Genomic DNA, 13677 nt, shown 5'->3' with positions numbered 1-13677 from the left:
CCTTTGTAAGTCTGATGAGGCACAGCTCCTGCTTAGCACATTTTCCTTCCCTTTTCAGCACAGTCTGGCCTGAGGCTGTCAGACCATAGGCTCGAGGTAGTTCCTCAGCACTGTGCAGTATCGTCGTCTTGGGTGTTCAAAAGGGAGTCTGGGCTCGACTGAGGTTTCTGGAATGCTCATTCTGCACAGTGACTGTGCCACCGACAGATGGGCATGTACAAAGCCTCAGTGTTTAGGACCTTTTACTTTTGTCCTCACTGTGTGAACACTGAGAAACCCTTTCTTCTCAAGCTAAAAAGGATAGGATGAGAAAGCTGGTGCTTTCCCAGCGGCTTGATGCTGTACCCCCAGGTGACCTTCAGGGGGAACCTTCCTGCCTGAGGAGAGCGTGGTACCTTTGCATCATCTGCAGGATTTATTTATGTCTCCTCTCCTGGTCCAGTCACAGCTCTCCTGTGTGCCCCTCCTCCCTCAGCCGTTTGTAGGGTCTTGAGCCTTTCACACATCTAGCAGGGGAGCGACTTTGGGCTGCTTGAAGTGGTTAAATTGTTAAGCACCTCACATCAGGCTCAAGGATAAGGCCAGCTACAGCCCAAGTCTTCAGAGACAGGAGCGGTGCTTTCAGGAAATGCAGCTTTCAGCCTCGTTGCTTGTTGGTGTCACAAGGCACATTGGCTCTTCCCGAGATCTAATATGAGATGTTTAGCAGTGCTGAGTGCTGGACTCAGAAGTATGTAAGGGTCTAGTCACCTCACCCACTGCTTGTCTAGAAATTACTACCAAAGAACTCTGCAGACCTATCAAAACCCATGTTGGTTTGGCTCCGCAGAGGGAGCTACCAAAATGGTTAGCAGGTATTTACATAAATATTTACTCACAGCATAAAAATTTGTATAGTATGATGACAGAAAATGTTAAAATCTGCTCAAGTCTTGGGAGAACAATCTTAGGCAAAGAAAAAATGGTGTCTTCTGCAAAGCACTTGAAAAACTGCTGCCACAGTTCTTTCCTTAAGTCCATAAATTAATTTAGCTACATAGTCTAATATCCTCTTGTAACCCAGACCAGATTATTCTTCTCCCTGATGCTTTGAAAAGGGTGTGAAGAAGTTAATGTGACATCTGTCCATTCTTTATTAGGAAGAGTTTTAAAAGCTTGTGTTGACAAAGAACAAGAAATTTCTGGTCCCTGGCTGACATTTCTGTAGATCAGCTGTTTTTAACAGATTGCTCCCGAAAGGCCTTACAGTACTTTAATACCTGGCTTGAAGAGCTTGTGAAAGGCAGGTGACTCCTGACTTTTGTTCTGGCTGACCCTCGAGTGAAGAAGTTATAAGGTCTCAAATTGAAATAGCTCTTGAATTCCCAAATGTACTGCAAAAATTAAGCAAATTTGCCACAGATGCAGTCTGTTAATTATGCCAGTGGCTTCCTTGAGATTAAATAAAAGTCAGGCCTATGATCTTGAGGCAATTGTCTGGTTTTGGTTACGTTGTTGAAAGCTGGAAAAAATCCACTGATTTTTGCAGAGTTACTGTCAATCTAGATCAATATAGATGGAGCAGAGTCTGAGCCTCTTGCATCTTTATGTGATACGTGGATTTCAAGATACCGTGCTCTTCCCTGTTGTGTTCTCAGGGAGCTTTAGGAGCAATGCTTGTCTGCCTTATCTGCCTGTCATGTTAGACTGATGGCTGCTCTAGCAATTGACAACTTCCATATCCCAAAAAATTACTTCAGAGGTGTCCGAGATTATTTGCCATCAGCATCGAGGCTGCAGGATTATGTGCCTGTTGTTTAAAGTTCCTTTGAGATGGACAGTTCACACTGCTTTTTGCATCTCCAGAAGGATCTCATAAGCCTGGAACAGCCTGGACAACAGGATGGCAGGTTACAACCCCAAGCAAGCAAGGGGGAATGAGTGCAGAAACCCCATGCCACAAGGCCAGCTTTGTGGAGGAGAAACAGAACAACGACTGATCCATGTCCTACATTCATGTTGGGGGAATTTTTTACAAATGCATTCCAGGAAACATGTCATAGGGAGCATCCCAAGTGTGGATGTGCCATGCTGAAACTCAGCCGTGTATCTGGAATCCATCTACTGAGAAAGATGCCTACTGTGTGGGAGAACCTCTTGGCTTTCCCAGATACATCCAACCCTTCAAAAGCTCTGTGAGATTCCTTCTTCCAAGACATGTTTGTTGCCTCTTGACCACAAGGGACTGCAGCTCTGAGGCCTTCTCACCAGCTGCGCTTGCTACCATGTCTTCAAAAGCCAGGAATTCTTGTGCTGTTCACAGCTGACATTGCTGGCCCAAAAGTTGTTGCTTTTAGCATTTGGAGAGTGTGAAATGAAAATTTCACTGTGAAAATGAAATTACTCTGCCTACACTGGCCTTGTTGTACTTCTCTGCAAACCCTGTACCTCAGTGTTAGAGGAGTTTTCTTAAAAAATAGCTTTTCTCTTTTGAGCTATACTTATTACTTCATATTTTTTCTATTGGAAAGCAATTACTGTTTTTCCACAGAAGCTGGCCTCCCAGCTGTCCTCTCCCACACTGTTGGAGGGAAACAGAATGGGCTTTTCTCCCTCTAGTCAAAAACTGTAACAAATTTCATCATCTTGTGGTACAGCATTTGGGAAAGGGATAGAGTTTAGCAAAATATTACTGTTGTTTCCTTGTGATAGAGCAAAATGTGGGAAGGGTCTTGGCTATGTCTGGATTTTTCTTTCTTGTCCTGGCATTGTTTTTTCTAGGTTTCAGTGGAACTATAAAACTGCGGGTTAGGAGTCACTTGTTACTGTGGGCTTCCTTGTCTGTCTGAATGCTTGGGGTTTGGTGCTGAGGAACTCCAGGGGCTCAGACTGACCTCACTCTCCCCTCTCTATTCTCCCTCTCCTTTCCCTCCCTGACGCACCAATACATGACCACAAATGATTCTTGAAACTTCTGCATGCAGGAGTGTAAACGTCAGGTATTTTTGGCTACATGAGGATCTTAGCTCAAAAGCAGCATCTTGCAAGTCCTTCTGCCCCCCGCCAGCTGCCCATGGCCTTGGCGGGTGTTGGCACTGGGTGGGCAGCAGTGAGGCTGTCTGAAAAGTCACAGGGTGGGGAGGCAGAGTCAGTCCTGGGATGCAGCATCTCTCTGGGGCCCTCCAAAGTTCCCTGCACTGGGGGTGAGCCAATGTCACACTTCGGTGTCCCCCCTTGGGAGCTTCCTGCTCCAGCTGCAGCCTCATTGCTTGGTGCTCTCTTGCAAAGATGCTTGTTTGGGGTTTTATTCTAATCCTTCTTGTTTCTGTATGTTTTCTGCAGGGAAAGAAGAAGAAGAGGAAAAGGGATAAGCAGCCAGGAGAGACCAATGGTAAGTAAAGTCAAGTCTAAACCTCTTGCTTAGTGGAAGTGTGGCAGTCCTGGTGTGACCCTTGTAGGTACGGGGGAGGTGGGCACAGGTCTCCTGGCCTCAGGGGAGCCAGTCCCTATGCTAGACAGCTGTTTTTTTTTAAATGCACACCAATAATTCACGCGTTACCGCCCTTTTAAAACTAGTAACCCAGCCATTGCATGTCAGAGCCTCCTCGTGTGGCACTAGTGAGTTTGTCCGTGTAGTTGCTGAGCCTGTAACTGCAGAGCCGTAGCTGTAATGCCTATGCCATCGTTTATCCAGCCGCCCGCTTCCTCCGCGCATCCGCGGGCCTGTGTGCGTGTCCGTGTGCGTGTGCTGTTAATTTGGGCTGTCCCTGGATGTCCTGATGCATGCCTTACAGTGGTAAATCGCACCCATCTTAAATTAAGGAGGTTTGCCATTCTATATAGGAAATTAGAAATACTGCATAGGCAATCTCATAGTCGATCTTGAAGAAGCCCTAACTTAGTTTTTTTGAAGCCTTTGTATAATTTGTTCTTTTTTTTCAGAACACAGCGAATGTTTCCTAAATCCTTGCCTTTCACTTCCTCCGATTACAGGTGCTAACGTCATTTTGAGTCATTTAAAATAGTTTATAAACTGCTTTTTAATTTTTTTTCCTGCCATTATAGATTTTAACATTAAACACTTATGACATTAAGAAAAAAATACCATCCACACGTTTTGATAGTATTTATTATCTATATATCTTTATATCTATTATGTTTGATAGTATTTTTTAATTTTGTTTTTTGTTTTTGTAACAATTGCTATTAAAACAGTAATACAGTTAAAATAACGCAAGAGTTGTACTAACTGTGCAAATTGAATATGCAGTATTTCTTTAAAGAGACTGATAAAGAATGGAAGCAAGTCAGTAATGAACCTCCTTAATCTAATGGCATTTTTCATGGCTCCCACTAAGTCTTCTCACATTAGCATGCATACGCATTTTTTATTATTATTTTAGTTTTGGATCTTTTTTTTTTCCTTTCTGCTCAAGCCTATTATTGCAATTCACTAGCTGTACTAACTCAGCACCTTGCCATGCTTTACGTTTTATTTTCTGGCTGATCCTAACATACTCATTCCGCAATCTGCTTATTCTTATCCATTCTTTTAAATACAAATTAATGAAAACAAGTAAATTGAATGTTATTCCAAAAGCTGCATTATCCCAGGAGATATAATTTCTTTTTTTTTTGGTTTGTTTTTTTTTTTTCTCTTATTTTGTATGAGTTGAAGAAAAAAGCATGTTCAGGATCTAACTTCCATACTCAGCTTCTTTTCTTCCTTTTTCCCCCCCTCTTAAAAAAAAAAAAAAAAAAAAAGAAACCCCAGCCCAAATCAATCTTGCCTGAAACATCCTGCTAGACCAACCACAAAGACTTTCCTCTACCTGCTCTCTTAAAAGGGAAACAAACAGTCCTTTATAAAGGGATACTGCAGCTTTAATTGCAACAGCTAATCTCAAGAGTTGAATAAAAATGTAATTATCACTTTTTTTTAACTTTTAAATCAAAAGTCAATATTTGCAATTAATAACGAGGACATTGATTTTTATTCCCTTTTTTATTTTTATTTTTTCCTTATTTTTACCTTTCTCTTTTTTCTCCCCTTTTCCCTCTTCCTCTCTCTCTCTCTCTCTCTCTCTCACTCCCCCCTCTCCCCTTTTCTTTTTTTCCTCTCTCCCTTTTCTGCTCGCTTTTCTTGAACTCATTCAGACCTGAGCGCTCCTAAGAAATGCCGAGCGCGCTTTGGCCTTGATCAACAGAATAACTGGTGCGGCCCCTGCAGGTGTGTATAGTTTTCCCAGACTCGCTATGGCTGATTTGCAGCTGGTTTATTTGGTACTTTCCCCTTTTTTTTCCTGCCTTGTTGCTTTGTAGCTCTGTGTTGTGATCTGGAAGACACAAGGGAGTGGGACACTGCCATCAGTAATCATCTCTCCGAAAGGGATTTGCCTTTTTTTTTTTTTTTTCTTTGTTGGTTGGTTGGTTGTTTTGTTTTTTTTTTTTGCCTTCCTCTTTGCTGCTGCTAGCCAAAAACCCACTGTAAAACAGCATCAACCTTAAGCCCATCTGATCCGTGGCTCAACCACGCTCCTGCCTTCCAAGCCTCCACCCAAGGACAGTCGCTCCCAAAGCCCTTGATAGCGCGGCACTGAGTGCGGTACCGACACCACACAGGCTCGTGGCCGTGTCGGAGACTTTTTTTTTTGGTTTTCCTTTGGCTCATTGTGAAAGTCCCGTTTTCCTTCCTGCCCTTGGTATGAGGGGAGATTACCAAATAAAACGGAGGTGACTGAAAGCTGAACGTAGCTGTAGCTGAGATGACGCAGACCAAATGAGCTCTATCCACCATTGTGTTGTATTTTTTGTGTTTACCTTATGCTAACAGATGCAAATACTCCAAAGAAGTGTCGGGCATTGTTCGGGCTTGACCGACAGAGTTTATGGTGCAAACCATGCAGGTATAAAACTACCCATTAGGCCTTTGGGGAAATAAAAGCAATCTGTCCTCTTAGTGCATTTGTGTGATTTTATTTTTTTAATCTTTTTTCCCCACTCCCCACCTTTCTCTCTTCCACAGCATCAATTGCTAATAATCTTTGATCTTTGGAATTTCTTGCTAATTTAATGCCATTTTCTCTCTTTCTTTACCAATAACCTCTCCCTGGTGGTAGAACTGGGAACAAGAAAATTCAAAGTCCTTAAAGCTGGCAATTTTTTGGCATTTTTTTATTTTTTCCAGAGTGTCAGCAAAATTAATGTTTAGCTGGACATTTATATTTTGTCTTTCATTTGGGTCTATATCCCCTGCCTGCAAAGGCTTTTCAAAAAGGTTCTGGGATCTGCAGTACTAGTGTTTTTCTCATTATTAGAGATGTAAAAGCCAGTGTTTACAGCTTATATTGTATTCATTCTTTTGGTATTATCTGAAAAATTAAAACAGCTACCTGTTGGCTACTATACCTCTGTAAGGTTTATGTAGATATAATTTTTTTTTAATTATCTGAAATATTTTTTCCTAATCCCAAAAATATATTTTTTCTTAAATCTTATCCCAACAAGTGAGCTGTAAACATCTGAGCTCTAGACAAAACTAATTACAACTTTAGTAGCACAGTTTCCAGCATTAAAAGGAGATGAAAGACATCAGAGAGCCCAAATTCCGGCAGCCCATGTTCTACTGAAGTTTAATTCCATGTGTAACTCAGTACGTACTTCTTTCTTGGTGGAGGGATACCGAGTAGTTCTTTTCTCATTCCTTTTTCCTTATATGATCGCATTTGGTTAAATTTGTTGTTTCTTTATTCTGATACAAGCAGTCTTTGAATTTGGAATATTATGATGGTAGGTATTTCAACCCAAACCACACTCTGTGTGTAGTGATTCCTCTCCCACATTTTCCCCTCTTACTCATGCCAGTCCCATGTGCTCCATCTCATTTAGAACGTAGCTCAGACGTCCCATCGTATTTTGTGTATGCACGCAGTCTTGTCTGTGCTTAGTGTCCAGGAACCTCGGATTGAGGGTGGTGGTGTGTGTCAGTGTACCAGAGGAGGCACCAGAAATGCCTTCTGCAGGTTGTGTCTTGTCCCATTTGAGGCACGGTAGTATGGGGTGTTGGGGATTAGGTATCAGTAGCAGGGCATGTGTTAAACAAGCTGGGAAAGCAGCAGTTTCGTAGTGCTGGAAGGGAGAAGGGTTCAGTCCAGAAGAGCTGAGTAGCTACTTCACGGTGTCAGGAGGCTCGAGTCTCATGCTAGCCAAGGACTGCAGTGCTGTGTTTAGTTAGGCTCTGTTCTGTGGTTACTTTGCTGCACACTATCAGCAGATATTTGTGTAGTCTAGAGATAGAGTACGTGAAACATGTCAGGCTCTGCATGCCAAGTACCAGAACTGGGGGCACATCATGTTTGTGTTGCTTTATCTTTTCCTGGCTGCTTAAGTAAGCAACATACTTTTAAAACTACATTTTATCAGCAAGGAAACTTTTTATTTGGTCTGTACAGTGCTTAGGTTACATGTGAAGCATAAACCCTCTCTTAAACCAGATTTTCATCAGAATTCTTTTCAGTGCATCAGGGACAACTTTAGTGGTATAACTGATAGTTCTGGACTTACTGATTCAGAGACAGCTGCTTTTCTTTTTATTTTGGTTTGGGTTCTTGTTTTGTTTTTTAATGCATGGAGGCATTTTACCACTAGGTATTAGAGCGTTTCTCTCCTAGTTCTGGTCCTAACCATCATAACATTGCATTTGCTAGCATGGTAGCATTTTGTAGCATACCTTAGGTAGGTGCTAAAGATGTGCAGTTTGCTACTGTGGTAAAAACTGAGACATCTTTGCCCACAGCAACTAAATAAACCCTTGCAATCTTCTGTGGCTTTCACTCATGGCAATTGCAGCATTACAGGTTTCCTGGTGCTGCTCCAGGGCTAGTTTGAGGAGCAGCAAAAGTGGGCTCAGGTCTGTTGGCATTTGCTCTACTGATGTAGCGAGTTAACACTTTCAGAGCAATGCATGAGTGAATAATCCTCTGTAGTGCTTCTGAGGGGGGAATATGTAGTATTTTTGTTCCAGCCTTTAGCAGAGCAAAACTGAGGCACAAGTAGTTCCTTAGATTTTTACTTATTCCCCCTCGCCAGAGCTGCCTGATGGTCTTCAAGTCTGCTAAAATTAGACTTGTGTGCTTTGGGGGTTTGCCCTCTGGGCCTTTTGTCCCACTTAACCCTGACAAGTTCATGACCACAGGTAACCATGGTGTGATTGGCACAGATTGCAGAAATATCTCCCCCTTTGAGCCATCATGACTTAAGTAAATATTTTTTTCAGACTACAAGTGGCCACTCTATTAAAGAGTTCAGCAAAAGAAGCAATATGCTCCCTTAATCCTAGTCAAAGTAAAATTACTTCAGGTAGCAAAGCAGTGGGTTTGGTTTTTAAAAGGTTGTTAACTCTGCAGTGTCAGAAAGTCGGGTAAACCTGGTTTAAAGCTGCTTTGCCATGGAAGCTCTTTCTTTCTGGCCACAGAACTTAAATAATATTAAAAAATAAATTTGAAATGCTGGCATACTAGATTCAAACTGCCTCCAATTAAATAATTTACTGCCCTGTAGGTACAGAGCAGTCCAGTTAAAGGAGTTTTGGACCCCCATCAATGAGGCAGGCAGAGCTTGGGTCTGTGCTTGCAAGTAATTTTAATTTGGGGATGGAGAGGGAGTCCTGCAGTCTACAGATTGTAAGAACCCATCTTTCCACACAAGTAATATTGGTGAGCTTTGTGGAGCTTAACTGTCCTGCTTTGCCACTGGAGCTGTACAGAAGGTCCAAACAGGAGCTGTGGCCCTGGTAGTGCTGCACAGCTGAAGTAAGAAGTGGTGAGAGAGGAGAGGAGAGGAGAGGAGAGGAGAGAGAGAACAGCAAAACTGTCCTTAGCCAAGAGGCAGAGATCTCCAGTGTTGTTTCTTGATTGTAGAAGAATTAACAAGGTCTGTTTTGAGCCCACCAAATTAATTTTTTTCTGTCTTTTAACGTTGCTCTAATAAAGCATGGTTTACAGCCTTCACTTGCTGTCTTCTTTCTTTCTTTCTTTCTTTTTAACATTTAAGTTGCATGGTTGTCTTTAGTTTTTTAGCATGTATTGATCTGCAGGCTAACATGGTTAAAACTCTAATAGCCCTAACCCCTTACGTTACCATGTGGCACATGGCACTCTGAGAGCAGACCTGAGTCTCTGGAGGAAGGGGTGTCACAGCACTGGTCCCTCACTGAAGCTGGTGAAATATGGGGTACTGGTTTGTTGTTCCCTTCCTGGCTATGGAAGATGATAGTTTTTAACTCCAGGATCAAGGTAGTATGGTCTCCTTTGCAAATGAGAAGCATCTGTCCTCATTGCCTCGAGGGTGGAGCTTGGTTTAACCTAGTCAACTGCCATACCTAGGGGAGAACACTGGTGACCAGCAGAGGAGCTGGGGCACCTCCTGGCGTGGGGAATGTCTCCTGGTGACACTCAGCTGCTGTGCCATGCTCAGCACTCCCTCTGATGGAGTTGCAGAGCTGAGGTGATCTATCCACTGGAGAGGGAGAGCAACCTCCTCCTTCACGTTGGTGGCTCTGTGCAGCTTAGCTGAGCATCCCAAGTTCTTGTGGCAGAGCTGGTGTAGACAGACTTTGTCCTCAGCCTTGGGCTGTGTGACAGCACTTCAGCACTTCCCATGGAAGTGTGATTGTGGATCGGAGGGCAGAAGAGCCAGCATGCTTAGGGTCAAGGTGGCCACTGGACATCATTCGGCCAGATGCTGTGGTTGTTTGCCTCATTATTTCTGTCCTACTGCTAGAATTGTCTTGCACATACTTGGCAAGAGAAAGTGTGAAACTGTCATCTGTTTTCATTGCTCCTTTACATTATCCAGTGGACAGAGGGAGGAGAAAAGATCTCTGTCGGGTCACTTATTTGTTTGAAGATGAGCGGCTCTTGCGAGACTCTCATATGCCCTGGTGTGAAATTAAGATCCATGTTGCTCCTCACCTTTGTACCTGTCGTCGTGCTCTTCACCTACTGAAACTGGATCCCACTCTGGAGTTACATGGATGGCCTCTCAGAGGAAAATCCCCAAAACACAGACAAGCAGCTTCCCAAATCTACCACTCTCCCCTAAAACAAAAAGTAAAACTGAGTCGATTTAAAGCCACAACCTGCAGGCCATACAACCAGTTATTCTTGTTATTTTGGATCATGCTCTGTATTCCTGTTCTTTTCCTGTTTTTTTTCTTCTGTTCGCTTTGTTTGTTCGTTTTGTTTTTATTTCCCCTCTCTCTTGTTCTCTCTGTTATATACCCCTTCTGTCTGACTGACATTTCTGGATTTGGTGTGGTTCTTAACAGAGGAGAAAGCAATGAGCAGTAGTTTGCAGCCGTTCTTGCCTCCCAAGGGCAGGGCATCGTATGAGACCACAGGTGACACAGGTGTAGCTATAGCCCCATTGAGTTGGACAGTGTTATGGGACATCTTGAGATACCATCAGCTATCCAGGGTTTTTATTTTAGGAGGATTAAATTACTTTTTAATTTTTTTTTCCATGGAGGAAAGTTTGTAGATTAGAACAGTGGGCTCCAAAACCCATTTATCTGGTTTTCTGATTATGAAAATAAGGAAAGGAGGTAGCCTGAAGAGGAGGGGGATGAAGAGACAATTAAGTGGTGAATCCTTTCCAAATCTGTTAGCTGAGGGGAGGTTCCCGAGCGGGTTTGGTGCCGAGGACACCCTGCCAGACCCCCAGGATGGCACGTGGGCCAGGATGCCACCCATGCAGAGCCCAGAGTAGCTGACTGATGGCTCTTTGCTGTAGATGACTGTCTCCATCAGCGTCTCTGCCCTTTATTCATGGATAACTCTCTCCCTGTTTCTAGGAGAAAAAAAAAGTGCGTTCGCTACATACAAGGTGAAGGCAGCTGCGTCAGCCCACCCTCTTCAGATGGAAGCTTACTAGACTCTCCTCCGTCCTCCCCCGCCATGCTCGCCTCCCCCTCCAGAGACTCGAAACCACAGACTGAACAAACGCAACCCCTCTCGCTCTCATTGAAGCCCGACCCGCTGGCGCACCTGGTGATGATGCCGCCGCCATCCTCGCTCGTGCTCGCTGAGAGCGCCGCGAGCAAGCCCGGCGCCCTGCCCGCCGCCAGCTGCCCCAACGGGGCCCTGGACCACCCGCCGGCCGCCCTCCCGCCGGCCGCCGCCGCATCCCTCGCACAGCCCTCGACGTCCTCCTTGCATTCCCACAGCTCGCTGCCGGGGACACAGCCCCAGCCGCTCTCCCTTGTAACGAAGTCCTTAGAATAGCTTTAGCCTCGTTAGCCCTTTCGGTTTCCTTTCGGGGGGATTGAATTCTGTTGGTATTTGGGGTTTTTGTTTTTGGTTTTTTTTTTCTTTATTTTTTTGTTTTCTTCTCCTTGTTGTCGTCCGCTGTTTGTCGTCGTTTCTCGGTTTCATTTTTAATTTGTGCCATGTGGCTACATTAGTTGATGTTTTATCGAGTTCATTGGTCAATATTTGACCCATTCTTATTTCAATTTCTCCTTTTTAAATATGTAGATGAGAAAAGCCTCATGATTCTGCCAAAATTTTTATCAACAGCTGTTTAAAGTCTTTGTAGCGTTTAAAAAATATATATATATACATAATTGTTATGTAGTTCCAATAGCTTAGTTTTAAAGACTGATTTTAAAAATTAAAAAAAAAAGAAGCAATTTTGAAGCAGCCCTTGCCAGAGGCATTGGTTCTTTATTATTTGTATTAAATACGAGCTTGCGAACCAATCATTTTACATCTGGTTTTTAAACCTTTAAGGGCACAACGAATGCGGTGCCGCTACTACTTCTTTTTTTTTTTTTTCCTTCCTTGTGTGAAACAACCTTTATTGTGATGTTACTTGTTATTGTTTAAATGTACAGAAACAAAGGGTTAAAAAATGTGTTAATATACCTTGTTCCATGGTGTTGTTCTTTTTGGGGGAGGGGACGCTACTCAACAATTAAAAGTATCACAACGCTATTGGACCAGTAGTATTTATTGCTTTAGAAATTGCTTGTTGTATCTGTATGTTGTCCCTTTTTAAATGTTTTTTTCTTCTTTTATTTTTCCTTGAAACATTGTATAAAGGGTTTTTTTTTTCCTTTAGTGTAAGCATCTTATATATAACAACTCATTTGTACAAGGTTTTTAAGTTTATATATAAATGTGTATATATATATTTTTTCCGGGATTTTGTTTTTGATTTGTTTTCATGATTTTTTTTTTTTTTTTTTTTTTTTTTTTGCTATATGATAAACGGTTGCCACCAAATGGACATTCGCAGATGCATTTTTTCAAGGATCAATAGTGTAAAGAATAAAATTGCTTTAAAAGCCATTACACTCGAAAAGACTTGAAAATTTAGCAAGGGAATTTTTAGCAATGCTGTTTGAAAAATAGCAAGGTCCAAGTGTCTCCCGTTCAGAACTGCAGCTGAATCCCCTGCGACATTAGGACTGTAGGCTGTGTGCAAAATTTTTATGTGCCAAAATTCTCAGTGACTTTTAACTTTCTCCCGACGACTTTATTATTTTTTTTAATGCTGTAATTTTTTTGTTCATCATGTTTTGCTGTGATGTTACATAGGTAGATATGTATGTAGTTTTAATGTCACCTATAACAGACGTGTTTGGTAGCAGATTGTCCGGAAAGCATTTAAAATGAAGAGGTATAAACCCTTAAGGGCCAAATTCTGTATATTAGATTATTCATAAAAGGAAAATCAGACTGCCACTTTTATGTACACTTACTACATACAGGTAGGTAGCAAACTTAAAACAAAAAAAAAAAACCTAGGCATGTTGATGTTGCAAAAAACGCTGTATAAAGCTGAAAAATTGTTCATCTGTTCATTCAGTGCCATTGTAGTTGACATGAAGCGATTGTAAAACTGTCTCAGATTTTTCTCTGGTTTATTAAGATGCTAACTATAACATTTTTTGTGAATACTTTGAATGTTTCCTAACAGTTGTGATGTTACTGTTCCGTTTTATGCTCTTATTCCGATTTTCATTTTTAATGGTTTGGAAGCCATTTTTTGTAATGAATAAATGTTCATGCTGTACAGTATCTGTAGCATGCAGTTCTGGATTAATAAAAGCAACTTAGTATGTGCAGAGAATGACTTGTCAACTCATTTATGCATTGACTGCATTTTATCTGGCTGGAAAGATTTGCAGGCTGACTGGAAAACTTCCTCAGGAAAAAAGGATGAAAATTGTGGCAAATTGCAGCCAGCTCTCGTTGTGAGAAATCCCGATTTGCATTTGCACTGGCCTTCTCCCTGCTCAGTGCACTTTCACATGAGTAGCAGTGGTTAAAGATCCTTTTTATTTAAAGCAAATGGCTCGTGATTTGGCAGAAGACAGCATGTGAGCTAAGGGAATGTCCTTCCATGTGAAGTGAGCCTGACTGGTGGATGGGAGACCAGGGCTGGTGATACCTTTAATTTTAATGTATTTCTGTTTAACCTGGTGATCTCACAACATAGAGCTGATGCACTATAAAGGTCACAGGAGAGCCCAAATAGCCCTAATTAGTAATGTCCTTCTTCTGGCCTTAGGCTTTATCTCCTGGACACATTTGAGTCCAGTTTTGCATATATTTGAGGGTTTTTTTTAGTGCAATGAGCCCTTGCAGCACAGCCTGCTCTTGGTTCTGAGAGTCCAGCATTCGCCTGACAGCA

The 13677-nt window shown here is 42.3% G+C and overlaps 1 protein-coding gene across 8 annotated transcripts in view; it reads left to right on the top strand.

Moving 5' to 3' along the window:
- Window positions 1-13113, top strand: part of TCF7L2 (transcription factor 7 like 2) — a 173493-nt gene extending 160380 nt beyond the window's left edge. For 2 of the 8 annotated variants that reach the window (XM_053949135.1, XM_053949134.1), the window contains exons 11-14: window positions 3322-3370; window positions 3922-3972; window positions 5137-5209; window positions 10832-13113. In XM_053949135.1, coding sequence (XP_053805110.1) covers window positions 3322-3370; window positions 3922-3972; window positions 5137-5209; window positions 10832-11261 — 603 coding nt within the window. In that variant the 3' untranslated portion in view covers window positions 11262-13113. Of the gene's footprint in view, window positions 1-3321; window positions 3371-3921; window positions 3973-5136; window positions 5210-5812; window positions 5918-10831 lie in introns of those variants that run through there. The other 6 variants (XM_053949138.1, XM_053949137.1, XM_053949133.1 and 3 more) reach the window with 5 other exon arrangements.
- The last annotated feature ends 564 nt before the right edge of the window (window positions 13114-13677 follow it).

This window comes from Vidua chalybeata, chromosome 8 (genome assembly GCF_026979565.1).
Source record: "Vidua chalybeata isolate OUT-0048 chromosome 8, bVidCha1 merged haplotype, whole genome shotgun sequence".
NCBI classification, from domain to species: Eukaryota; Metazoa; Chordata; class Aves; order Passeriformes; family Viduidae; genus Vidua; species Vidua chalybeata.
Note: the sequence above shows the minus strand (reverse complement) of the source record. Positions and strands in the feature narration are given on the sequence as shown.